Below are 27,150 nucleotides of genomic sequence, written 5' to 3' on the forward strand. Positions count from 1 at the left end.
GCTCAAGCCTGGGGACACCACGTTTGTGTCCAGAGAATCTGGCAATGCTATCCCACAATCCTCTAGGCCTGTGTCTCCTGGCCCTTCTATGCCCATACTTCCCACTTGATATAACTGCATAATTACAATGGCATAATTACAAATACTATGTCATTCCCTCTCTCCATTGCATTGTGAAGTCCCATTATGAGGGCACACACAGCATCCCTGACTTCTGTTGCATGTGTGAATCCTGCACTGGTAAATGATTGGTGCACTTTCTGGTTGAGTATACTGGTCCAGCAATCCATCTGTGTCTTGAGTTCACTCCTAGGAAAATGGTTCACTTTTGTCTTCACAGATGTGGTATAGCACACAGCAGGCCACAAAAATGCAGATGACATCCAAATGGTTTTGAAGGCAGAGATTTCAGTCTGCCCAATGCACATACCATCACCGTCCTACAGCTTCTGAACATGTAGTTGATCCTTCTTTTTTTTTTTTGTTCAAGCCCTCTGTGATCAGAGTAGAGTTTCATAAGCCATGGCAAAAGGGTTTGTGGGGTCCCCTAGAATAACAGTGAGGACAGTGACTCCATTTATAACAATATTTGGTGGGAATAATGTCCCACCTTGTCCATGAAGGTAGAGTCCCGATTTCAGTAAAACCCTGGTGTCATGCATTCTGCCAGTACGCCCTATGTTGGTGTCCATGAACCTGCATCTGTGGTTGACCAGAGCCTGCATAACAATGGAGTAGTGCCCTTTGTGATTTTATGTACTCATGTTCCTTTTGGAGGGCAGTCTGTGAGCATGAGAGTCTCATCAATAGCCCCAGCGCAGTTTGGAAATCCCATTCTCATAAAGCCAGCAATTACTTCAGGAACATTGTTTATGGCCAGCACCTTTGGGTAAATCATAGTCCTGATCACCTCTCAAACCTCCACCACCACAAGCCTTGCAGTTGACTTGTCAACACCAAGCTGGTTAGCCGTTGACCAATAACAGTCTGGAATAGCCAGCTTCCAGCTGGCTATAGCAATCTGCTTCTGGACCAGTATGGTCTCCTTCGTGTGTGTCCTGATGCTGGAGGGTTAGGGCAAGCTGATCACACAGCTCCCTCATGTGAAAGTTCTGGAGCCCCTGCTGGTCATCCCAGGTCCATGTGACAATGAGATCCCACCAGTCTCTGCCTGTGAGCGGCCTACATATGAGGAATCTATGGTTATGACAACAGGCATGAGCAGCATCAGCTGCCATGCTAGTACCCCTCTCTGAGGGGTGCCTTTGATAGGACAAATACAGTTGCCTACATGTGCACCAGCATCTGACAGATGTCCTGCCCAATTCCCAAAATAGGAGTGAAAGCATGAGCAGAAGATCTTCCACTGGTCTTAAGTCCATATTGCTGGCTCCAGTCGCAGGGAGTGTGCAGACCCCAAAATGGTTCCACTGGATATGTTGATGGGCCGCAGGATGAAAACCGCACCATGAACCAAGGCCTAGAGCAGCTACAGCTAGCAAGGGCAGTAAGAACCCAGGGATACGCCCCAAGAACCAACAAGGTCTGACTTGGGTTTGCGTAGTACAGTATGGACACATCAGCACAACTATGAAGCAATGCAGTGTGGACACTCAAGTGCGAGCTTGGAAAAACAGGTCTGCAGACGTGAGTCCCATAGTTTTGGGTTTATTAAGCAGTGTAAACATGCCCCAGGGTGGGATTTTCAAAAATGCTGAGCATTGGCCTAACTCTGCTCCCACTGAAGTCAAATGGCAGCTTTGAAACTCCCAACTGTACTGAACAATTAGTTTGTAACGTTAATTTTGTGTAGTTGCATTTTGGATATTGCACTTTGTATTACCTTAAATTGTTCTGAGTGAAACAAATTGAAATACAAATATTAGAAGCATCATCAAAGATTGCTGTCTAAGCCGTGGTCTAAATGATTGTGAGAGTAAAAATATGATGAATAAGATGAAAGAAAATTATTGGAAAACTGGTCTAACTGATAGACAAACTATGGAGTGTTTCTCTTCAAGGGAATAAATCATACATTATAAACATAAAATAATAGGAAATTATCATATAGGGTTATGTTAGGTTACTCCATATCATATGATGTGAAGGAAATATACAACAGGGATCGAGATGCATGGACCAAAAAAAAAAAAAAAAGGCATAATCTTCCCTCCAGGTATAAGTGACTCAAATTCAGATAAGAGGCAGGTCCTTTGAGAATGCTCCCTTTCAGAAATTACTCTCATATAAAGTATCTTCATCTCAGCTGGGGTCTGAAGGGTAGGCAGTATGCACTAGCTTATCTTCAAACATGTAGTGGTAACAGCATGTGAACAACCCCCTGCAGCTAAATCAGATAGTCTGGTGCCAACCTCCACTTTCTATTAAGCTCCTGTGCAGACTTACAGGGTTGATCTGTCAAGACTCTAAAAGTATAACTGTTTAAAATTACAGCTATCCTTGATAAACAGTATACCAGCATACTAGTGAGTGAGGGATGTAACCAGACTGAGACACCCAGTAGTCCCTGGAGTTCTAATTTTACATTTTCACACATCTAGATAATAATAATACGTAACAGCTCTATGCTTCCTCCCTGCCCCCCATCCATAGCTCTCAAAGCACTGTACAAAGGAGGGGTAGGAATTGTTTATCCCAGTTTTACAGATGGGGAAACCGAGGCACAGAAATAAAAGGCAATTAGCATAGTCCTCTTTGAAACAGGACTGCATTACCACTAACTAGGCACCTTTTGGTTTGCTCCAGCAGTGTCCCCATAGGGGAGTTAGCAGCATAGCTTTGGTGCACTCTGCAATTCACCTCCATCATCCGCACTGCAGCGCACTGTACGCAAGCCCAAAGCAGCAGCAGTAGTAGTGCATTTTTTCGATTGATAATCAGTGACATGTTAGTGAGTTCTGAATCTTTACATTAGAAATTAAAGCTTTAGTTGAAGAGGAAATCAGAGATTTCAGATTTTGAAAACAGATGACTCCATAGTGTTTCATGGCCTGGATTCTATGGTATAAGTAATAGAAGGTGACGCTCTTGACCCTACTCATAGAGGCACTTCGAAGGCTTTCAGAGCCAGACTGACTAAATTCCTGTGGACAATTGACTTAAGAAAGCCACATCTTTAGGGCTTTTGTTTTTCAGGTTTTATTCATTTCATTTTTTGGAGTTTATTTTTAGCAAATTGTGAGGTTTATGTAGATGTCCCCAAATCAGGGTTTTTCAGGGCTATTCTTTTTGCATATACTGGTAATGAGTATCTCTCTGTAATGTTTCTGTGATGGTGCTTACTCCCAGCACTTGTTAGTCAAGGGGTTAAGAGCCAGGTAGTCCGCCTGTGGATCGATAGATTGCCTCATCACCAGAGGGGGTGGGGCTAGATAATCAATAGACATTTGGCCCTATAAAGAAGCTGAGGGCACTTGGTGGGGGTGGAGGGGAAGACTGCAGAGGAGATAGGTGAGAAACCCACAGAGAACAGGTCAGCCCAGGGCAGAAGAGTAGTTAGTTCAGCAGAGAAAGGAGAAGCCAAAGGCCTGAGAACCAAAGGGAGGCTGTGTTAAGTACAAGCTGGGGAGAAGCAGCACAAGAGTTCTTGGAGGTAGGAAGCAACTCAAGGAAACAGAGTCATGTTTGAAGAAGCAGACCTAGCTGCTTAATACAGGGTCCATGGCCCGGAACCCGGTTTGAAGCACAGCCCAAGTGTGTGTATGTGGCGGGGTGGGGGGCAAGGGCAAGAAGGGAAAAGCACTGCTACATCACTTTAAAACTGTCCCAGTATTGTACTGCTGCTAAATGGCCTTACATTTATCTCTGTACTCCTGAGTTACTCTAGCAGGATGACCCTTAGCTTGGGCAGTCTTCTCTGTGTTATAACTCTCACATTCCAAATTTTAATATTCATAACTTTAAAAGATGGAACTAATTTTTTTCCAAACATGAATTTTTCACCCCTTCTTCACTGAGAATTTATTAAACACAACCAGCGTGAAGTGTTTAGCTTCAGTTATTTTTGAGTCGTATGAGCGTGAAAAATAGCACGTGGAACATAAGATATAGTGAGGGTATTTCCCCTTTTTCCCCCACTGCCACAGTGCATTAGTCAAACTGTTGAGCCAATTTTGCTAAAATTTTAAAAAACTAACTTTTGGGCTGAGACTATCATCAAGTGAACTATTCAGATCAGAATTCGAATTTGGCTCCTTTTTCTATTGATTAAATTATCAATAATCATTTATTTTAATTTAACAAATGCATTCGTTATTCCAAATAATTTGACAGATGGTTCCATATAGATCTATTTCAGTTTATAGATTGCCTATGAGCTCATCACCATGACTTGCGCGGAGTGTTCATTGTCAGTGATTTGTCTCCTAAACCTGCTAGGAGTTGTCAGGATGTGATCATTGCTGGCACAAATATTTGTGCATGTGCTGTGTTGGTAGGCCCAGAGGCTTGGATTTGGATCCCACATTTCACACCATGTCATGGTGTGGTGCAGGCAGGAACAAGGAACTCACAGAAGCACATATGGGTTCTTTAAGAGTAAGTGATTTATTTATGCTATCCGGGAAGTGGGACATCAGTGTCAGAACTACTTCTGGGTGCAGAGAGATCTCCAATATTAACACTTTCAATGCCTACCGTCATAAGTTCATCCATTCACATGAATATTTGGAATACTCTCTGCAAACATTCTTGTGCACAAGCATTCAGTTGCACGAATGTTTGTTGAAAGTGAATAAAAGGGCTTGGCAAACACCAGCGAAACATGTTTTTTTTTTTTTTTTTTTAATAAATTCAAATAAATGTTTGTTGAGTATTTGTGGTTCCCACTCCCACACACAATATTTGACTTGTTGAGACCAAGCTCAGACCAAGTATACAACATTTCATCTCCAAAAAATCTTTTTTTTTTATGTTATGAGAAAATGAAAAGGGTGGTTGGAATAAAAATTGGAATTCAGCCTTAACACAGTGTCTACCACAAACATTCTAAAAATGGCTCAGGTAGGTGACTCAATTTTTCCAAGGAAATAAATGGACAAAATAGCAGCATTAATTATGGATGTGGCCTAATTTATTAGGTAAAGTTCAAAAATAGTAAAATATATACATAAAACAAATGAATACACATATATTTGAAGTAGTAAACCATATAACATACAATGGTGTAGCACAGGGAGAAACATGCAGTAAGTTTTTCCCAGTTTTTTTCCTTGAGATATCTGTATATGAAGGTATGTTTTCTTTCAAAAGAACAGGCTAAATAGCCTATTAATGCTATACTTGTAATATTAGTACAAACCCTTTCAAGACAGATTACAGTATTTTGATTCGTTACTCATCAGTATGTATAATTATCGTTTAACAATATTATGAAGGGCTGATGAAGAGAAGCAGGTGTTTAAACATGCAGTGCCAGTAGGTTTGACACAGCGTCTCATTCTCTTTATGTGTACTTTTAAAAGACATCTATTGAAGGAGTGAAAACAGTGGGGCACTGCACAATGGTAAGTGTTTGCTAAAAAAAAAAACCTCCATATGGTAGATGTTTAGTTAATTTTTAGATCACTTTAAAATAAATTAACAAGGATGTTGTTTTTATAATAGTAATATTTACATCAGAGAAAAGGGAGGAATGTATGTTAGACTTATAGATAGCCAGGTATTGGTATATTCAGATGGACTTTATACCTTCAACATACCTTTGGGCATCAATATAACTAACTAACTTGTAACTTGAAAAAGGACAATGTGGTGTTTAGTTACCAAATTAATTTATCTCAGAATGACTGATTGACAGGCTGTGCCAAATATCATTTCAATCCTCTAATACCCAGGTGTTCTACAGACCTACGGACATTTAAGCACAAGTAACTTGTCTCACACAAATAGTTTAATTGAATGTAGTGGGACTACTCATGTGAGCAAAGTTACTTGGCTGCATAAATGTTTGAAAGATCAGGGCAATTAGGAATATGCTGATAAGTGTGTTACAAATGCCTAAGAGTAAATAGAAAAACAATTTTTATCTTACGCAGCTAATTATTTCTGTGATGTGGCAACAGTGCTATGGACCAATGTGTGAGTCCTCATCTTTCTATCAGACAAAGTAGTAACCAGCCCAGAAACAGGGTTCTTATGCCCAGTCCCCCCTCCTCCTCGTCCTCCTCTGTGTGTAGATATGCTTCCTTCTTGAGAACTTCCAGAGCCAGATTTAAAAACTATATTTGGCCTATACTTCCTAGTTACTTTACTTGATCCTGCCTGCCTCCATTGATATCTTGGTAAGGTGTTCATTCCGGTATTGTCCCATCACAGAACACAATTAGGGAAGAGAAAAGAATCTGCTTTTTTGTGATAGAGCAACATCATTTTGAATGAATAGGTTTGACTAGCAGTGATGGTATCCAGGAAGGGATGGATTCAGTGGCGGATTTAGAGTTAGTGGGGTGCTGTGTGCAGCTTCATTTTCGGGGCTTCCCCTCCCCACAGGACCCAGCCAAGAAAAAGAAGATTCTCTCTTATCCCCCAACCCATCCCCCCCCATTTTTCATTTCTTTCTTCATCCTCCTCCTATATTATAAGTAATAGGAAGTAAATGAAAATAAAGTGAGGTACTTTGATTGGGGTAGGGGGTTGGGGTGCAGGAAGGGGTGCGGTGGTTGGGCTCTATGAGGGAGTTTGGGTGCGAGGTGCGGGCTCTGGGCTGGGGCAGGAGGTTGGGGTGTTGGAGAGGTCGGGGGGCAGCACTTACCTTGGGCAGCGCAGCTCCCAAAGTGACCGGCACATCCCTCTGGCAGTGGCTCCTAGCTTGGGGAGGGCAGGGGGTCACTGTGCGCTGCTGCCTGCAGGCACTGCCCCCACAGCTCCCATTGGCTGCAGTTCCCGGCCAATGGGAGCTGCGGAGTCGGCGCTTGGGGCAGGGACAATGCATGGAGACACCCTCTCCCCACCAGGGGCTGCAGGGACATGTCGGCCGCTTCCGGGAGCGGCGCTGGTGCGGAGGGAGGCAGCACGGGCAGGGACCTGCCTTAGCCCTGCTGCGCTGCTGCTGGCCCGTCTCTGCGCGCCCCTTGGGGGGGAGGGGGGCAGCGGGTCTCTGTGCGCTGCCTGGGGCGGGGGCAGCACCTCCCCCCCTGCTAGGGGCATGCAGAGACGTGTCAGCAGCCGGCTGATTTTGGGAGCGGTGTGGGGCCAGCCTGCCTGCCTGAGCCCTTCTGTGCCGCTGGCTGGGACTCGGGAGCAGGTTGTCAGATGGGATTTGTCCTGCATTTTGGGGACCCAGTGCCACTGCACTGTTTGTCTCATGGTAAATCCTCCTTTGTAAGGAGTAACTGTGGAGAAACTCTGATGGGCTGGGCGAAAATGGAAGGGATAGGCTAAACTCTGGTGAGCTAAGTTGATTGGAAGGATGATCCAGTGGTTAAGCCAGTAGCCTGGGATTTGGGAGACACATGTTTAATTCCCTGCTCCACTACAGACTTCGTGTGTGAGCTTGAGTAAATCAGTTAGTCCAGTGGTTCTCAAAGCTGGTCCGCCGCTTGTTCAGGGAAAGCCCCTGGCGAGCCCTCCAGTGGGAGCCGCAATCGGCCAATCCTGCGGACACGGCAGGTAAACAAACCGGCCCGGACCGCCAGAGCCTTTCCCTGAACAAGCAGCGGACTGGCTTTGAGAACCACTGAGTTAGTCTCTTTGAGCTTTAGTTCCTCATCTGTAAAATATGAATGCCAAAATGTATGTACATCACGGTGGCGTTGTCAGAATAAATATGCTAAAGTTTGTGAGGTGCTTGGATGGGGGCTGTATAAGTACCTGATGGAGTGGTTGAGCTGCATCTCTGATCACCACAACTTTATAATAATTATTAATTTTTATGAAGGCTGCGATTCTTTCATGGAGGTTGTGGAAGTCACGGATTCCGTGACTTTCTGTGATTTCTGTGACTTCCACAGCGGCTGGTGTGGCTGACTTCACGGCCGCTGTTTGAGCGACCCGTGGCCAGCTGATCCGGCAGTCCCCGGGGCTAGCAACCCTGGCCGCTGCTCAGGAGGCCTAGGGCCAGCTGGCTCTGTGGACCGCCTAAGCAAGGGCTGGTCCCGTGGACCACCTGAGCAACGGTCCTGTGGGCCACCCTGGAGCCAGCTGCATCAGCCACTGCTCAGGCAGTCCCGGGCCGTTGGCTCCAGGGACCACACAAGCAGCGGCCAGTGCGGCTGGTCCTGGGGACTGCCCAAACAACGGTCCTGGGGGTGACCCTGGGGAGTATCTGAGCAGTGGTCCCGGGGGCTACCCTGCGGCCAGCTGCATCGGCTGCTGCTCGGGAGACCCTGGGCATCTAGCTACGGGGACCACTGGAACACTGGCTGATGTGGCTGGCTCTGGGGAGGGCCTGAGCAGTGGTCCTGGGGTGCCCTGGGAACCGCCCGAGGAGCAGCGGTCCCGGGGCAGCTGGAGTAGCAGTCCCAGGGCACCCAGAGGCCATCCAGAGAGCAGTCCCGGGGGAGCAGCGCCTGGAGCAGGACCCCCAACCAGCAGGGGCGCCCCGGAGCAGCGGGGCCCCAGAAGTAGAGATTTAGTCAGGGGTATTTTTGGTAAAAGTCATGAACAGATCAAAGGCCGTGAATTTTTATTTATTGCCCATGACCTGTCTATGACTTTTACCAAAAATACCCCTGACTAAATCTTAGGCTTAATTATTATTAACCGTCATAGTGTGATTATTTTGGGGAGGGTTGTTATCAACTTTATTTAAACTAAAAATGATGTATTTTATTTTCTGTACATCTCTTTCTGTATGACTCTTGTTAAAAAAATAATGTGTTAATTAAATTTGAGACTGAATTCCTTGGGGGAGAATTGTATGTCTCCTTCTCTGTGGTTTTACCCACATTCTGCCATGTATTTTGCATTATGGTAGTCTCGGATGACGACCCAGCACATGTTGTTCGATTTAAGAACACTTTCACTGCAGATTTGACAAAATACAAAGATGGTACCGATGTGAGATTTCTAAAGATAGCTACAGCACTCGACCCCAGGTTTAAGAATCTGAAGTGCCTTCCAAAATCTGAGAGGGATGAGGTGTGGAACATGCTGTCAGAAGTCTTAAAAGAGCAACAATACAACACAAAAACTACAGAACCCAAACCACTAAAAAAGAAAATCAACCTTCTGCTGGTGCATCTGACTCAGATGATGAAAATGTATATGCATCCGTCTGCACTGCTTTGGATCAGTATCGAGCAGAACCCGTCATTAGCATGGAAGCATGTCCTCTGGAATGGTGGTTGAAGCATGAGGGGGCATACAAATGTTTAGCATATCTGGCATGTAAATACTAGGACTGTCAATTAATCGCAGTTAACTCACGATTAACTAAAAAAATTAATTGTGATTAAAAAAAAATGTATTGTGATTAATCGCAGTTTTAATTGCACTGTTAAACAATAGCATACTGTAGTGGGGTGGTTACCCCACTCTTGCCCCAAAGGGCTTAAAACAGCCCTGGGAGAGGGCTGTGGCAGGGGAAAAGCTGGGCTGATTGGGAAAGCAGCCACAGCTGTAGCCAGTGCAATCAGGGCCCAGCTGGCCCTTATAAGAGGGCAGTGGGCCAGAGGAAAGGAGACTCTCTTTCTAGCCTCTTGAGAGAGAAGGACCTGGCTGCCTTGGAAGCTGAGGAGGGTACCTAGGGTGGAGCAGTGCTGGGGAAGGGCAGGGGGAGCTGGGGAGCTCCAGCCTAACTAAGCCCCAGGCTGCAGGCCGAGTTAAGGGCCCACAAAAAGGTACTAGGGCTGCAGAGGGGCAGCCCAGGGATAGGCAGTGGAAGCTGGTCCAACCCCGCCTTGCCGATGATGAGTGGTTTATAGACTGCAGTCTGCCCCAGTGAGCGGGGGCTAGATGGTGACTGGCAGTAGCCACTGAGACAAGGTGGGGATAGGGAGAGGAGGCCCAGAGACTGTGGGTTGCTGCGGTGGGCAGAACACCTGGGTAAAGGGCACCGAGATCCGGGAGGGACACAGGGGCCAGTGGCAGGTGAGACATCAGCCGTCAGAGGGCACTCCGGAGCTGGAAAAGAGCTAATTCCCTGGACAACCAGCAGGAGGTGCCGCACCGGTGAGTCGTCGCCCTGCCACACATACCAATTGAAATGTATTAAATATTTTGGATGTTTTTCTATATTTTCATATATATTGTATTCTGTGTTGTAATTGAAATAAAAAAATGTACAAAAACAAAACAATGTAAAACTTCAGAGCCTACAAGTCCACTCAGTCCTCCTTTTTGTTCAGCCAATCTTTAATTAATTAAGCTATCCCATCTCCTAGAGCTGAAAGGGCATTGAGTCCAGCCCTCTGCCTTCACTAGCAGGACCAAGTACTGATTTTGCCCCAGATCCCCAAGTGGTCCCCTCAAGGATTGAACTCACAACCCTGGATTTAGCAGGCCAATGCTCAAACCACTGAGCTATCCCTCCCCTAAGACAAAGAAGTTTGTTTACATTTGCAGGAGATAATGCTGCCTGCTTCTAGTTTACAATGTCACCTGAAAGTGAGAGCAGGCATTCGCATGGCACTGTTGTAGCTTGGAGTCACAAGATATTTACGTGCCAAATGTGCTAAAGGAGTCATATGTTCCCTTCATGCTTCAGCCTTCATTCCAGGGCACATATGTCCATGCTGATGACAGGTTCTACTTGATAACAATCCAAAGCAGTATGAACCGATGCATGTTAGTTTCATTATTTGAGTCAGAGGCCACCAGCAGAAGGTTGATTTTCTTTTTTGGTGGTTTGAGTTCTGTAATTGCCACATCAGAGTGTTGCTCTTTTAAAACTTCTAAAAGCATGCTCCACACCCCATCGCAATCAGATTTGGGAAGGCACTTCAGATTCTTAAACCTTGAGTTGAATGCTGTAGCTATCTTTAGAAATCTCACATTGGTAACTTCTTTGCGTTTTGTCAAAACTGCAGTGAAAGTGTTCTTAAAATGAACCACATGTGCTGGGTCATCATCCGAGACTGCTATAACATGAAATATATGACACAATGTGGGTAAATCAGAAAAAGGGACATACAATACTCCCCCCAAGGAGTTCAGTCACAAATTTAATTAACACATTATTTTTTTAATGAGCGTCATCAGCATGGGAGCATGTCCTCTGGAATGATGGCCGAAGCACAGAGGGGCAAACGAGTGTTTAGCATATCTGGCACATAAATACCTTGCAATGCTTGCTACAAAAGTAGGGGCATTGCCAGCAGATTGAGAGAAGTGATTATTCCCCTCTATTCAGCACTGCTGAGGCCACATCTGGAGTATTGCGTCCAGTTTTGGGCCCCCCATTGCAGAAAGGATGTGGACAAATTGGAGAGAGTCCAGTGGAGGTCAACGAAAATGATCAGGGGGCTGGGGCACATGACTTATGAGGAGTGGCTGAGGGAACTGGGCTTATTTAGTCTGCAGAAAAGAAGAGTGAGAGGGGATTTGACAGCAGCCTTCAACTACATGAAGGGGGGTTCCAAAGAGGATGGATCTAGGCTGGTCTCAGTGGTGGCAGATAACAGAACAAAGATCAATGGTCTCAAGTTACAGGTGGGAGGCCTAGGTTGGATAAAACTATTTCACTAGGAGGGCGGAATGGGTTACCTTGGGAGGTGGTGGAATCTCCATCCTTGGAGGTTTTTAAGGCCCAGCTTGACAAAGCCCTGGATAGGATGATTTAGTTGGTGTTGGTCCTGCTTCGAGCAGGGGATTGGATTAGATGACCTCCTGAGGTCTCTTCCAACCCTAATCTTCTACAATTCTAAAAAGAGGGCAGCATTATCTCCTGTAAATGTAAACACAGTTCTTTGTCTGAGTGATTGGCTGAACAAGAAGTAGGACTGAGTGGACTTGTGGGCTCTAAAATTTTACATTATTTTATTTTTGAATGCAGGTTTTTTTTGTACATAATTCTACATTTGTAAGTTCAACTTTCATGAGAAAGAGATTGCACTGCAGCACTTCTATTAGGTGAATTGCAAAATACAATTTCTTTTGTTTTTTTACAGTGCAAATACTTGTAATCAAAAATAAATATGAAGTGAGCACTGTACACTTTGTATTCTGTGTTGTAATTGAAATCAATATATTTGAAAATTTAGAAAACATTCAAAAATATTTACATAAATGGTATTCTGTTGTTTAACAGTGCGATTAATTGTGCGATGAATCGCAATTAATTTTTTTAATTGCTTGGCAGCCCTAGTAAATACCTTGTAAAACTGGCTACAAAATTGCCATGTGAACGCACATTCTCACTTTCAGATGACATTGTAAATAAGAAGCGGGCAGCATTATCTCCCGTAAATGTAAACAAACTTGCTTGTCATAGTAAGAAGTAGGACAATTGGACTTGTAGAATCTAAAAAGTTTTTTGTTGTTTTGTTTTTGAGTGCAGTTATGTAAAAAAACCCCTACATTTGTGTGTTGCACTTTCATGATAAAGAGATTGCACTACAGTACTTGTAAGAGGTGAATAGAAAAATATTATTTCTTTTATCTTTTTTACTGTTCAAATATTTGTAATAAAAAATAATAATATAAAGTGAGCATTGTACCCTTTGTATTCTGTGTTGTAATGGAAATCAATATATTTGAAAATGCAGAAAAACAATCAAAATATTTAAATACATGGTATTCTACTATTGTTTAACAGTGTAATTAAAACTAATAATTGTTTTAAATCTTGTGATTAATCACAATTAATTTTTTTAATAGTTTGACAGCCCTAGTTTAGACTAATGATCATAATAGATCATTCTGGCCTTAAAAATCTGTGAATAAAAAATAAACACAAGGAAGTATTTAATGATTATTTCTCTTTTTTTTGCTTCTTATCTGCAGGGTTTTTTTATTCTTGTGTGGTATTGTATTACTTATAAAAACTGTCTTTTTGACGTGACTGATTTAGGCTAGACCTTAATACTACTTTCCCTGTTGTTTATTGTTAATTTCCAGTAGACACATATTTTCACTAATCCAAATGTTATAATTACATTCAGTAAAGTCAGTGACAAGGTATTTCTGAATTCCTTCCTGCAAAAGAGATCTTAATTTCATAATCATTATTGTGTATCATTGGTTTATAGCCTGGAATTGTTATATAAGTGGTGCACAGTAGGCTGATTTTTTTTTTTTCATCTGTCATTCATCTTGTTATGTTAGTTCACGGTATGCTTGTATTGAATAACTTGAATAAAAAAGCTTTTATTTTACTTTAGTTTTGTCCTATACTTTTGATTGGCTAATAATTTATTATCCAAAAGTTGTATTTGACTTTTAGGATAATACTTATTGAAGCCCAAATTCTACAAAATCCATAAGCATGTGCTTAACCTTCAAGCATGTGAGTAGTATGGGACTGTTCACATGGTTAAATTTAAACATGTTTCATAAGCGTTTTGCTGAATCAGGGCCTGAATGAATATCTTCTGAGTACCAATTTGGAGACCAGTTTTCGGCTACTGATATTGTATTTTCATTTCATGTGTAGATTCCATCTCTTCCTAGTAAGTATTAGTAAACTAGGGTCCTATCCTGTGAGATGCTCTGCACCTGTATTAGAATGGACAACTGCTAAAGATCAGGCCTCAACACTGTATTTTACTTGGTAATACAGCTGATGGAAAAAGAGCAGAAACTTTTCACACATTTTTTCACAAAAACTTTCATTGAAAATCAAAACAAGTTCACCACCTTTACTTGATATGTGTATTCATCTGTTTGTGTTTTAAGCTGGTTAGCTGTGAATTATTTCCTATTGCAGATGGCTCCAAATGTCTTTTTCAAATTGCTTTTTTTCTCTCTACATGTAGCTGTTTAGCTTTCATCTCTACTGTGCATTTCACCTAATCAACCATTTTGCCTATTGTAAAGTGCTATATAGAATTTGCATAGGGAGATGGTTGTGTAAATGTCAAATCTTTTAAAAGCAGTATTTGGCTTGTGAAAGTATTTGGCGTGGGGACAAATACAGATGGTCAGAGTTGACTTTGTCAAATTAATTTGTCATAAGGCTTGCCAGGTGGTTGATTCATATACCTAGGCGTATCTCTACTTTGTGCATCTCTTAAAGTCTACAGGAGACTGGCTCCTCTCCTAAGAGTCTTAGAAGAGATGCATTAGTGAGATGCTTCTTCTGCAGATCTTAGGACATCAGGAGGAAGAAGGAGAATTACTCCCTCCTCCTTTTTATTTTTATTCACTACCCAGTATTGTGTTATGTAAAAAGCAACAGAGGGTCCTGTGGCACCTTTGAGACTAACAGAAGTACTGGGAGCATAAGCTTTCGTGGGTAAGAACCTCACTTCTTCAGATGCAAGGCATAACATATTGTGTTATGATTATTTTAAAACTAAGGAAATTCTCACACATACAAAAATGTGTTAAAGTGAAGTTAAGATTGCAATAACTGATCAGTGAAATGAGCTCACTCCCCTTGCCTGCTTGTACACATACACCCTCTCTCCTCCCTTCTTCCCAGTCAAGTAGTGAAGAAAAGTTAGTTGACATTGTTTCTATTTTTCATTGAAGTTTGAAATTTCAGTGAAAATGTGCATGTAAATTTTCAACTAGCCGGTAGGTTAAATTCCATCAGGTATTTCCCTGTGGGGTAGCCATGACTCTATAGTACCCCACCAAAGGCTATAGGGACCTAAGCACATGGTGTTCAAAAGAGGTTCAATTTGAGGATGCTGCTGCTTCTGTTACTTAGGCTCCTCTTTGCCCATTTCAGTGTCATGCTTTCTGGCCAATATTTGCCATTTCTATCTGCTCCTATAAGCAGAAGAATTGATAACACCATAAGTGTGAATGAGCCTTTCTTTCATCCCTATTAATTACTTCATAAAACATAACATTTGTCAGGATAACAATGCTCCTGCATTGTTTAATGAACATGTCATCATATTCATTTCCAAAACCTAGAAACAGAGCTACAACTTTTGGACTGAAGTACGATTTTGTCAGTTTGTTCAAAAAACGTAGGGCCCAATTTTGCAAGATGGGGAACGTACTGAAGTCAATGGACGCTGAAGGCATTCAGCACTGCAAAAAAATGGATCTTAAAGGCAAGATCCTGCAGTCAATACTATGGCAAGATGACTACCATTAAGGTCATTGTGAGTTTTGTTTAAGTAAGAATGGCAAGACTGGGATCTTAGTGTTACTTTAATATGGCTTTTGTGTGTTGATAAAAATGCAACTTCTCATACAAGTTGCATGAGAATTGATATTTAACTTTTTGGCCTTTAAGAAATTATACTTTGACATTAAGTTTAACTTTCCTGGCTAATGAAATTATCTTGATGGAACAGCCCAAGTAAATAATAAATACAGTAATTCTTCTTTGCCTATTGTGTGCTTATACTATTCATAATTTTTAGGACCATAGATATTAGATACACTTACGTAAGACTTAACGAACAGTAATTATCTTTTGGCTAAAGAAAAAGCCCAAACAAATGCTAAGCTGCATTATCGCTTGGCTTCTGACATGAGCTGATAATCAGATTTTCTTGCTTAAATCCATGGTGCTTGAACAATGCTACCCACTGTCTGTCCTTCCTGATATTACCCTTAATTAGAAAGAACAGAAACACAAATCTGAATTATTTCAAAATCTGGTTTCCATGGTCAGTGGTTGGAAGGGCTTAACTTTATTACAAATAAACCTGGCTTTATTGACTAATGAAATCTGAAATACTAGGCCTGTAATAGTAGATAGTGTAATAGTATGGTGTTTACATACTGAAAAATCTTGTGTGGGCAAAGTGTTTTGTAATAAATCATTAAGTAATTGAATTATGATTCCTTCACCCAAAAATAAAACCAGAAACTGAGCATCTTAGGAAGCTCTGTACCACAGTTTAGATCTTTAATATGTGGGCCTATTTTACAAGCAATAAGACTGTGTTCATGGCATAGTTTATTTATTTTTTACTCACTGTATCAGACTTTTAAGATAGCTTTATTGCATTTTGAGGATGCCTCTTTTCTCTCATGTTTGTTTTGTATTTCCTTTGTTAAAAACCCCACTTACATGTATTGGTTCCTTATTTTCAAAACACATAAGGACAATTACTAAATCATTATTCTTTGAACATGGGCATGGGAGATATTTGTATTTGGGGTTTGTGAGGCTAGGGACTTGGAGCAGTTTACAATGGTAGGCAAGTAGTATTCTCCTACTTTTACTGATAGGAAAATTGAGGTTCAGGACCATTAAGTGATTTGCCCAATGGCATGCAGAAAGCCAGTGGCAAAGATAGGAACAGAGCCCAAGTCTGACTCCAAGTCCTGTGTGCTAACCATTACCAAATGCTGCCTTCCTCTGCGGATACCTTCTCAGGAGTGGACAAGACCTGATTTATATGGCCACATTGTCTGTCCCCTTTCATTTCAGTAATGTTTCTTATAGCAGATTCTCAATTGTTTGGCACACTCTTGTTTTAATGAACACAGTCTAATAAGTTTCACCATTAGGACTATGTATATATATTCAGCCTAATAAGTCATTTGCTCAGTTTAATTGATTGAATATCATTACTCCTAGATTAACCACCTTGGATAACTCTAAACAATTCCTCCCCAAGTCTCACTTACCTGTTTCGGGTTCAAGTTCCTTGCACAGTGAAGACTTTTCGATCCATTTTGATGAAAAAAGTAATCAGGTCTGTTAGTACAGTATGAAAATTGAAGGTTATAAATGTGTCCTCTCCTCTGGCTGGGTTTTGCTAAATGCAGTGGTAAGGTACTCCAAAACAGGAAAGGAAGCCCACTGGTTTTGTTGATTGGCATCAAGGCTGGGCACTGATGTTAAATAGGGAAGTGACATAGCATCATCTTGTGGGAAGAGAATGGTAATAAGGAGGATACCTTGTACCTGAAAGGACTTTATGTCTGAAAGCAGGCCAATAACCAGCCAAATAAGTGTGGGTGTGCACGCGCACAGTAGGGGTGTTATGATAATTGGGCCTACAAATTTACCCTAATAGTGATCTCAGCTGTAAAAAGTGAGTGTAAGTTCGTAAGTTCTCATGATTACCTATAACAACAAACGGGAAAAGGTCCAAAAGGGCAACAGACAGAATTAGTCCAAACAAAAAGTCCTACTGATATAACACAAAGACTGTGTTGTGATCATGCCTGGTAAGCAAGGAAACTGTGGAACCAGAAATCAATGAACCAAAATTGGTCAGAAACTAGGCCTAACTGGTGGACAAAATAATGACGGGATGGGCTATTCTGCCCAGCACTCCCTTTTGTGGGTTCTTGAGGAAGGAGACTTTGGGGAGAAAAATTGGCTACTGGAACAAGCTTTCATCATGGCTGCCACCCCTTTCGTCTCCTGGGACCCCAGACTTTCTTCATCTGATCCTAAAAGATGTCCTGACCAGACCGGGCCAAAGTGAGAGTCTTTTTAGGAAACAGGATCTGACTTTAACAACAACAACAATGACAGTTCCAGCCCATCTCAACTGACTTCTTCTCTTTTCCCCCAAATGAACAGTTATCATCTTTGACACCAGCTAAAAGACTGTCAAGCAAGATTGTTTTCTTCTAAAGATTCTCTCCAGCTAAAGGGAAAAGGGGGATGTTGTTAACATGAAAGCCTTTCTCAATACTTTACATTTCAAATGCTTTAACTGTTTCCCCTTCTTTTCTGTATCTTTAATAAAGGTTAAAAGGCTGTTTAATGGTGTCCTTGCCATGGTACTAAGTAGGTTAAGGTCTCTGTATACCAAATCCTGAACCTTCTTTAACATTGTTTAATGTTGGACAGTGACTGGGTTGTGTTAACACTATTAGCAGATAATCTATCTAAACTACTACAACAGGGGACCTCCTTGTGTTTCCAACCTCTGTCCCCACTGTGGAAAGCCAGAAGGGGAGAGGGAGCTGACTGGCCCATTCTGTTGACTAAAGATTCTGACTGCAGAAGAAGCAGCAGGTGGAAAAGTTTCCTTTTTCCTCTGGAGGTGAGGAAGAAAAGGTGAGGAAGAAGGCTCTACTGGCTCTGCCCTCCCACGAGGGAAGGGGAGCCAGCGGTGAGGGGGAGGAGGGGAGCAGGTCTTCCTGCAGAGAAAGGCAAATAGTCGACTCCCAGCCTAGGTGATTCTCCTCCCATCAGGTGCTGGTGTGGAAAAATTATAAACTGAAAAATTGGGGAGGGGGGAGGATTTTTTTCTTTTCTAGTTTTGTCAAAAAAGAGAGAAATTTTCAAAGGAAAAAAAAACCATTTTCCCATTGAATAGCACCTCTCACTTTGCAGTGCTAATTAGTCTCTGTAGAGCACTAAAAGTGTGCTCAGTGCTGCAAAGCCTCCTCACTCTCACTTCTGAGGTATTTAGCAGGTGTAAATGCCTGCCCAGTTTGTGTTGTTGTGATGATCTTTCAGCAAAGCATGGTTTTGGATCCACCCCAAAATCAAAAGAAAAAGACGTCCCAAATAATAATTCAATACAGTGGACAAGCCCAGCCTTTCCCCCAATACATCACACTTGTTTTATAATCATATATTTAGCACTTGTTAATGTATCAGGGTACATGCAAAACTTGCACCAGGATTTGGAGGTTTTGTTTTCATGTCTGTCTTTTTTTTCTAGCAATAAATAAATAAATAATGTATGGCTTCACTAGATGCTTTACTTATAATAAACAGTTATAAAGAAGCCAGCAAGAAAACCACAGTGATCTTGGCAAACCAACAATTGAAAAGTACAGGTGCTAGGAGTGTGTATGGGGCTAAAGCAAACACTTTAAAAAAATCAAAAGAAGGTACCTTTCATTCTGAGAAATGTATTTAAGTATTTGCAATCCACAACCGATAGCACATAACGCCACTTTGCTTTATTCCTTGACAAAGGGAATAGCTTGTGGTAACAAGCAGATGCTCGAGTGGTCTGGGTAGCATGAGGTGTACCATCAGTCAAGAAAATCAATATTTACTGTTCTAGTATCTTTGTGGTGTGGGAGTCTGCCTTGTTTAAAAAGAGGATTGTGTATAATATATAAGGCCTGGCTTTTAGTTAATCAAAAGAGAAGTGTTATTGAAAAGGGCGCGTTCTTTACAATGAGTCACATTTAACCCCTAGAAGTTCCATACTTCTTTCTAGTCTGCTCATAAATTTTGCATAAAACACACTGAAAAATAATGTCATTGTTAAATTTGAAATCTGATTGCATTTCTTTTTCAAATATACTTGTAGCTAAATAATGTGCTTTATGTGTGATGGTAAAAACTGTGTTTCTATACCTGCTGAAAATGTGAGTGCTTTGTAAAAATTTGGGAACCTCTAAACACGGAGCATTGCTAGCACTGGCAGTTCTAACCCTGATTCCCAGCTAGAGTTTACTTTGTGCACATCAAAAGAATCACAACAATAAGAACTGAAATATGGGACTCAAAGAAATAAAACTTTTGACCTCGAGGAAACAGAGTTTTTTTGAATAATACAATAAAAAGTTGCATAACTAGACTTATAGCAATAATGGTTTAATACTCTATACATCAATTTTGAGACTACCCTTCATTGAAAAAGTTCAGAACTCCATTTTGCTTTGAATTTTTTTGGCTATGAACCTAATCAGTTGTAACGTCTCATGTGACCTTTTTCTAGTCTATGGCTTTTAACTGTAATTTATCATTTTAGGGGAAAATGTATCAACAATGAAAAGAAAGCTAGAGATAGTCCATGCAGTTCACAATTTCCATATGCTGAATCTAGGCAAGTTATGTGAAACTGGAAGTGACAAAAACAACAAGAAGTCTGGTGGCACCTTAAAGACTAAAGATTTATTTGGGCATAAGCTTTCATGGGTAAAAAACCCACTTCTTCAGATTCATGGAAGTGACAAATTGCTTTAAATGCAGGGAATGCAAATTCTTGTCAATTGTTAACTGCCTTGTTTAGGTTTACAGTTCTCACTCTTCTTTCACTGTGTCATTTATTATGAAGTCTCGGTTCATGAGTCCATAGATTACCTTGTATTTCAGATTACAGTTTAACAGGAGCTTTAAACCTGTATTTTGTAAAAATATCAATGCATTGGCAAAAAACAACAACCCCAAACGTGAAATATAAAGTTTGAGTACTATTGTCATTTTTCATTGTGGTTTGAGGAAAGTTGGAATGACACAGAAAGAATAATAAGGGTTCATAAATCACTCCTTTTTCACTGGATGTCCTCACTTTTTTGGACCCATTTAGCAAGAAATCTACAATACTCTGGAATCTCTGCATTGTCCACATTGTTGCTTCACATGTGCTGATCTCGAGGATATCAATTAAACATAGGTAGCATTTGTCTATCAACAACATTATAACCTTTAAGCCATAAAGGAAATTGAGGAGGTGAAGAAATATATGTAATACTTGTTATTTTAAAGAAACAAGTATTGTCCTGCAGAGTTCACAGCTCTCACATTTCAGCGTTGTGTTAGTATATGAGAACATGAAAGTGAAGTTGACTAGAAACTAGCTAGTCTATTTCATTGTTTAAAATTATGATTATTATTGTTTATTATTTATTTGTATTGTGGTCGGACCTATGAGTCCTAGGCATGGAACAGAGCCCAGTTCTCCTATGTGATGTACATACAAAGAACAAAAAGCTGGTCCCTGCCCCAAAGAGTATAAGGCAAGATACAACAAACAGACGGGGAAAGGAGACAAGGAAACAATGAGACAATATTGGTCAGTACCATAGGTTTTGATCTTTGTACACCAGTTGTCCAGCTGATGTCAACTTTTTGTAGGCAGCACAGCAATGGAGAGTGTGAAGGAGGACAAGGAGGTAGTTTTGTGTATGTTTATGGGAGCGTTTCCCAAGTGTGAGGGGCAGCACAGAAGAAAACGGAGAGAACAATTAGGACCATAGGATTTTTATCCTGACAGTTCACCATTAAGGAACAGTAAAGATACAAGATCTCATTCCATTCAATCCTGGGTAGATGGAGTCCATTTGAGATGGGAGGAGAGCTCTAGTCTGGAGTTCGTTTGTGGCTGGGTGAGGTTACCAAATTGGTAACCAGCATCCTCCTGAACCTGCAAGTAATGGAAGTGAATGAGACTTTGTGTGGTTGCAGTGGCCCATGCACAAAGTTATTTGCAAGATTATGACTCTGGGTCAGTAAATCTGATAAATGTTAGTCCAGCAAAAGCCAAAACAAATTCTCCAATAGCAAACAATATGAAGGCCAATTAGACAAGACATAGTCCTTATATCTGTATTCCATAAAAGCATCAGCTCCTAAAATCTACACAGCTATTGAGATGGGGCAACATTTAGAACTTGTAAAACAATTACCCCAATTGCTAGTGAACTACAGACTCCTATGTTCTGCTGCTGTTTGCCCTCATTTGATCCCCAAGCCTGTAAGCAAAAGCATTAGCTAGAACCCCCAGTACAAACATGGAGTTTCATCTAATCTGGGTGCAGGAGTGTGTGCTCAGCTATTAGCCTGGGCTCTGCTGCGTAACCAAGTGAGAATGTTAAATGGCCCAGCCTACAGTACTTTAAAAACAAATCTTTAACAGAAAACGAATTCTCTTACATGACAATTAATGACATTCGTTCTAATGTATATTCCTCAAACCAATACTTGGTTTTCTTTCCTGTATGTAGAGGGTCTCAACTTCAAGTTCTTAGAATATAAAGAATGGAAAATGAGCTAGAAAATACTGGCGATTCCTCCACCCTTTCATTTGTTGCTGTTGGCTTAATCCGTTTAATAGCAGGGTGGTGGCTTTTTCTGCACACACAGAGGACTGGTGGATTCTGACTTTTGTTTTTCTTTCCCCAGCACAATCGTCACCATAAGAGACCTTCATTACTATGCCCCAGGTTTACAGCTCATATGAAAATTTCACCTGGAATCCTTGAGTCTCCCCAGATGCTCAGCACCAAGTTCCGGGGCTTTCCAGTCAAACAGATGAGTCCAAACAAGAAAAATTTCCCAACTCAGAGAAACACCTGGAGAGATTCAGGTAAAATATTTGTGCTTTAAATAATAGTCTTATAAAACCTTTCAGTTGTCAGCAATACAAATGCGAAACTCTGTTGTCATCTCACTTTGTTTCCAAAAGTATAATGGAGAATGTAAGAGAGAAAATCAAGACGTAGTACTACTTTGTGCATTCTGTTGTATTGCACACTCACACAGAATATATACTCTTAAGTACAATAACTTTGAAAAAAATATTTTCTTGCAGGCCCACAGTATACCTGAGAAGTGCATTATTTGCTATAACCACACTTTTTGTCATTTAATTCTGGTACTGTACCTGGTGACAGTACAATCCAATGGTATAGTATTTCAATAATCAACATCAGTCCTGTATATTCAAAACAAAAATGTAGACTGTATTATTTCTAAATGGCAACAATTGTAGATGTATCCAAAATAGAATTTGACAACTAATTCCACACACTTACTTCTTACCATTAAAGATGTGAGGGTACGTAGGATACCACTTTTGGGGAGCTGTTAACGTCCCAAATAAATTCATAAAATTTAAGGCCAGATGGGGCTATTGCGATAGTCTGGTTCAGCCTCTTGCATAGTCCATTAACTTTCACCCAACAACTCCTGAATTAAATCAATCATTTGTGGATGAACTAAAGCATAACTTTTAGAAAGACACGGAGTCATGATTTAAAGAGTCAAAGTGACAGAGAATCTCTCCTTGTTAATCTGTTCCAATGGTTAAACCACTCTTACTGTTAAAAATCGGTGCTATATTTCCAGCTTAAATGTATCTAACTTCAACTCTCAGCCAGTGGATCTCATTATACAACAAAAATACAGCATTGATTGACCCAATTGCCAGTTTTTTTTTTCAGGTGTACATATCTGCCTTTTGAACTGTTGTTGTCCTATAATGTATCAGGTCAGTCTGCCAGTAGACTTCTTGTTCTTAATGTTTTCTTGGTATGTTTGTATGACTTTGGCATAAAATCTCACTGTCTTCAGGATGGGCTGCAAGTGCACCAGAAACATGTCATATTGATTTTCATGAATACTATGTCCTATGTCTTTGAAAGAGCCATGACGACACCTCAGCCTACACGACTTACTTAAGAATATTGCCTTGAGTTGTTAGGACTCTGCAGGAGGGGTTGTGTAACCTTTTAGCTGTCTCTGAAAAGCAGAAGCTCTAGTTTGTCTCTTCCCAGTAGTCTAGGGTCAAATGTTTACTCAGCAGGGAGTCAGACATTTTCTCTATAGTCTTCAGCTTCAAAGGAGAATTGGTGTGAGGCCAAATGCCAAGTGCTGTGGAAATTCCTCCCTATATACTAAGGGCTTCAGTTTATCTCAAATGATTGCACATAAAGGGCACAGATTCATCACAGGGAGTCTCAATTTAAGAGGCTCAAATTTAGGAACTGTCTCAAATTCTTCAAATCTAAGTGGAAACTATTTAACAATAGGTGTCTGGAAAACACATGAAGAATATGGAGAGTTTCTACATTAAGGCTATTTGGTCTGAATATGAAATAAAGTTTAACTGTTACATTTCCCAAATTGAGCGATCTTTGAGATTTTTCTGGAAAGTATTTTGAAGATTACAGACCAAACATTACATAAGCCTAGCTACCACAGTAATATACCTGAAAAATCAAATATGCCTTCTGTGTTTGTAGATGTTTAGCTAGTAAGTGTTCTATAGCAGAGAATTAGTTGACCATGCATTGAAATGCTCCCATACTGTATATAAACATATCATTCCAAAATAACTGTGCATCAGAGGGGAAAGACCCTGGTATAACCAGTGAAATATAAAAATCAGTTGATCCCCAGGGATGGCTAGGAATGCTTTTGAAAAATATGTGAGTTTAAAAGTGTATACAGTTCTTTTTGTAAATTCTTAGATGAATATGCGTATGCATTTTTCTTTATTAATGTGCAAGTCATGTATGGAGACTGATGTAATGCAAAATAAAGGTTAAATTACTGTATGTTGTTGCTGCTATTTTTGTGCTCTTTCATTATAGGCGTCACAGATAGCAATGCCCAACACTTCCTATTGTAAGCAACTGAAAACAGGGTCTTATAACGTTGCCAAACTTTAATAGTTTGGACTGAAATGTTTTATGTTGGGTGTTTGTCTCAGGCCATTTTGTTTGTTTGTTTTCTGTTTGTTTTGTTTTTGAAGTTTAAGTTCAAATGGCTAATCTGTTTCTGAAAAAGGGAAAATATGTTGTTTTGCCCATGTTAAAAACAATTTATTGTAATAGGGACTTAGAATTTGGTGTGTGGGGAGAGGGCGGGGGGGGAGGAGAGATCATGCTGGTGACAAGAATGTGCCTTTTGTTTTCTTCCTGAAAAACTCACTCCCATTTGGCAGTTGTAGATGTCTGAAAAATCCCAGTTCACATGCGCTCAGTGGCATTTGTTGGAATTTGGCAGCGAAATTCTGCCTTCACAGAGCATGCCCCATCCACTTACAGCTCCTACATGTGGCCAGATTGTGGGGTTGCCACCTCTGAGATGCACTGCTTGTCCCCACCAGCCTGACCCTCCTCTACCCCTCTGCTCCCCCACATTCAGGCAGCAGTGCAGGTAGGGGATTCGGGGCAGTTGAAGGCCTCTTTTCTTCTTACCTTCCCACTACCCCCTACACCCACCCCCTCTCAGGAGCCCCTACCTACCCGACCCCAGTCCCTGTTTCCAACGCCAGCTTGCTGGCGAGCCTCGGTCTGTCCCAATTCCTGGTCCCCAGTGCCGGAAGGAGCCACTGCAGCTTCAGCTGGTTGAGGGCCTGGCACTCAGAGCAGGACCTGGGTGCTGGGCTGGTCATGCTCTGCTCCCAGCCATGCAACGTGTGCTTGCTGGTAATTACAAGATCACTGCATGACTGGCCAGCTTACAGAGGGAATGTTGGTGCCGTGTGAAAAAAATCTGGCACGTTTTCATGATTAACTGACAAGGCACTACAAAAACCAGCTGGGTGGCAACCTAGACTTTACATGCACCATCCCTACAGAGTGACTGAACATGTTCCAGCCCAAGACTGGAGGGGCTGAGCTCTGCTCTGCAACTGCTCTTCTCAGCTGCCTAGGTCACTGTGGCCACAGGCACAGGAGTTTAGAGTTTCTCCTGGGCTCTCAGTGCTCACCCTGCTGGCTTCCAGGCAGTAAGGATTAGAGGGAGGAAGCTGCCTGACTTTAGTGCCTAGGGGTGGACAACAGGGGAGGAAGGGAAAGAGGAAGTGTGTTTCTGTCAGGGGACGTGGTAAAAGGGGTAGGAACTTGGGGTTGGGGGAAAAGAGAATAGGAGCCTGAAGGGGAGATGGTTTAGGAGCAGAACCTGGAGTAGGGCACTGGGGCGGGAGCAGAGAGGGCAGAGGACCAGGGGGTGGGAAAAAGGACCATGGGGGGGAGGGGCAACAGCAGAAGGAGGGGGAGGAGGTGAGGTGAAGGGATGGTCATGAGTCTGGAGGGGTGATTGGGCTGCTATCACCCTGTCTGGGCAGGAGACAGAGGAGAGAACAGCAGGAAAGCGGGGGGGGGGGGGGTAGGAGCTGGCAATAGGGTGACCAGATAACCACACTAAAATACCGGGACACATTGGGGTGCCATCAGCCCCACCCACAGTCCACCCCCGCTTCTCCCAGGCTCTGCCCCCACTCTGTCCCAGGTCCTGCCCTCTCCCCGCTCAGCCCCCCCCCCCACCGCACCCTTCCTCATCCCCCGGCCTGCTGCTGGCTTGCTGCGTCCCTCCTCAGTCCCCCACCCACAGCTCGCCTCCCCGCCCGCTCGCTCGCCTGCCTGCCGCTTGCCTCTTCACCCTCCTGCCCGCCACTCATCCCTATGGCGCCGACTTCCCCTCTGCCGGGTGGGTGCTCGCCTGCCCCCCACCTCTGCACTGCCTTTGCCCCGCCCCCATTCCATCCCCTTCCCCCACATCCCCACTCCTGCCCTGCCTCTTCTCCACCTCCTCCCCTGAGTGCGCCGCATCCCCGCTCCTCCCCCCTCCCTCCTGGAAAGCGCTAAGCGCTGCCAAACAGCTGTTAGGCAGGGGGAAGCGCTGGAGGGGGGAGGAGCGGGGACGCGGTGCACTGGGGGGAGGGGGGAGAAGGAGGTGAGGAGGAGGGAGCTTGGCTGCAATTTTTCCCCAGGGGTGCTCCAGCCCCGGAGCACCCATGGGGTCAGCGCCTTCTTCCCGCTCGCCTCCTTACTTGAATATTGGGACAAATGGCGTCCGATTGTACCTTGTTCGGGATGCGGGACAAAGGGTTAAATATCGGGACATCTGGTCACCCTAGCGGGCAAACAGGGAATAGGAGCAGCAGGGGACAAGGAGAGTGGTCCATATCCATTAATGCACACACTCCATACAGAACCTGGAATTGGACCCTGGATTCCTGAATCTCAACATTCCTTTACTATTTAGCAAATAGCTGTGAAACCCACTGGCAAAGTTGTGTCTCCATTGCCCTCTAGCAGCAGGTGCACATAGAAGATAACAGCCTCCTACTTTGTTAGCTCAAGTGGTTAGAGGACTGTGCTTTGGATCTGAAGATCCCAACCCAGCTGATAAACCATTTGGGGGGTTAGTAGCGTTCTACATATGAAAGTTTGTTCTTTTTTTTTCAAGTTTTAAGTAATTTCAAGAAAATTACATTAAAAACAAAACGAGAACACAGCCACCCTATATTAAAAGAACATTATCAAGGCTGTGAAGTTAAGCACTCAAAAGTTAGGAAATGCCAGAAATAAGGCTGCATGTGCCACTTTAATTGGGCCCCCTGTTTCTAAGCATGATGGTAGACTTTAGTTACATGACCACATACTATTTTCCCCTGAGGACCTCTGCTTCATTCGGTGGATTGGATGCCCGTACTCTGGGTACGAATCAGGGTTGTGTAGTGAAGAAGACTGTTGCTGGTAGGACTCCTGCTTTGTTTTTTGCAGAAGTTGTAAGGTGTGTAGTGAATGAAAGAGAGTGAATGTCTGCAGAGAACTGCAGAAAGAGAAAGGATGGTCTTGTGGTTAAGGTAGTTGTATGCCACCCTGGGACATTGGATTCTATCCTTTCCTCTGATACAGCATTCCTATGCCAGTCAAGACACTTAAATCAAACTT

At 42.4% G+C, this 27,150-nt stretch overlaps 1 protein-coding gene across 2 annotated transcripts in view; it reads left to right on the plus strand.

Annotated features, from left to right (window-relative positions):
• Positions 1-27,150, plus strand: part of LOC128839879 (uncharacterized) — a 225,220-nt gene that overhangs the window by 21,805 nt on the left and 176,265 nt on the right. For both annotated transcript variants that reach the window (XM_054033239.1, XM_054033247.1), the window contains exon 3: positions 21,866-22,049. In XM_054033239.1, the coding sequence (XP_053889214.1) occupies positions 21,866-22,049 (184 nt within the window). The remainder of the gene's footprint in view (positions 1-21,865; positions 22,050-27,150) is intronic.

This window comes from Malaclemys terrapin, chromosome 1 (assembly GCF_027887155.1).
Source record: "Malaclemys terrapin pileata isolate rMalTer1 chromosome 1, rMalTer1.hap1, whole genome shotgun sequence".
Classification (NCBI taxonomy): Eukaryota; Metazoa; Chordata; order Testudines; family Emydidae; genus Malaclemys; species Malaclemys terrapin.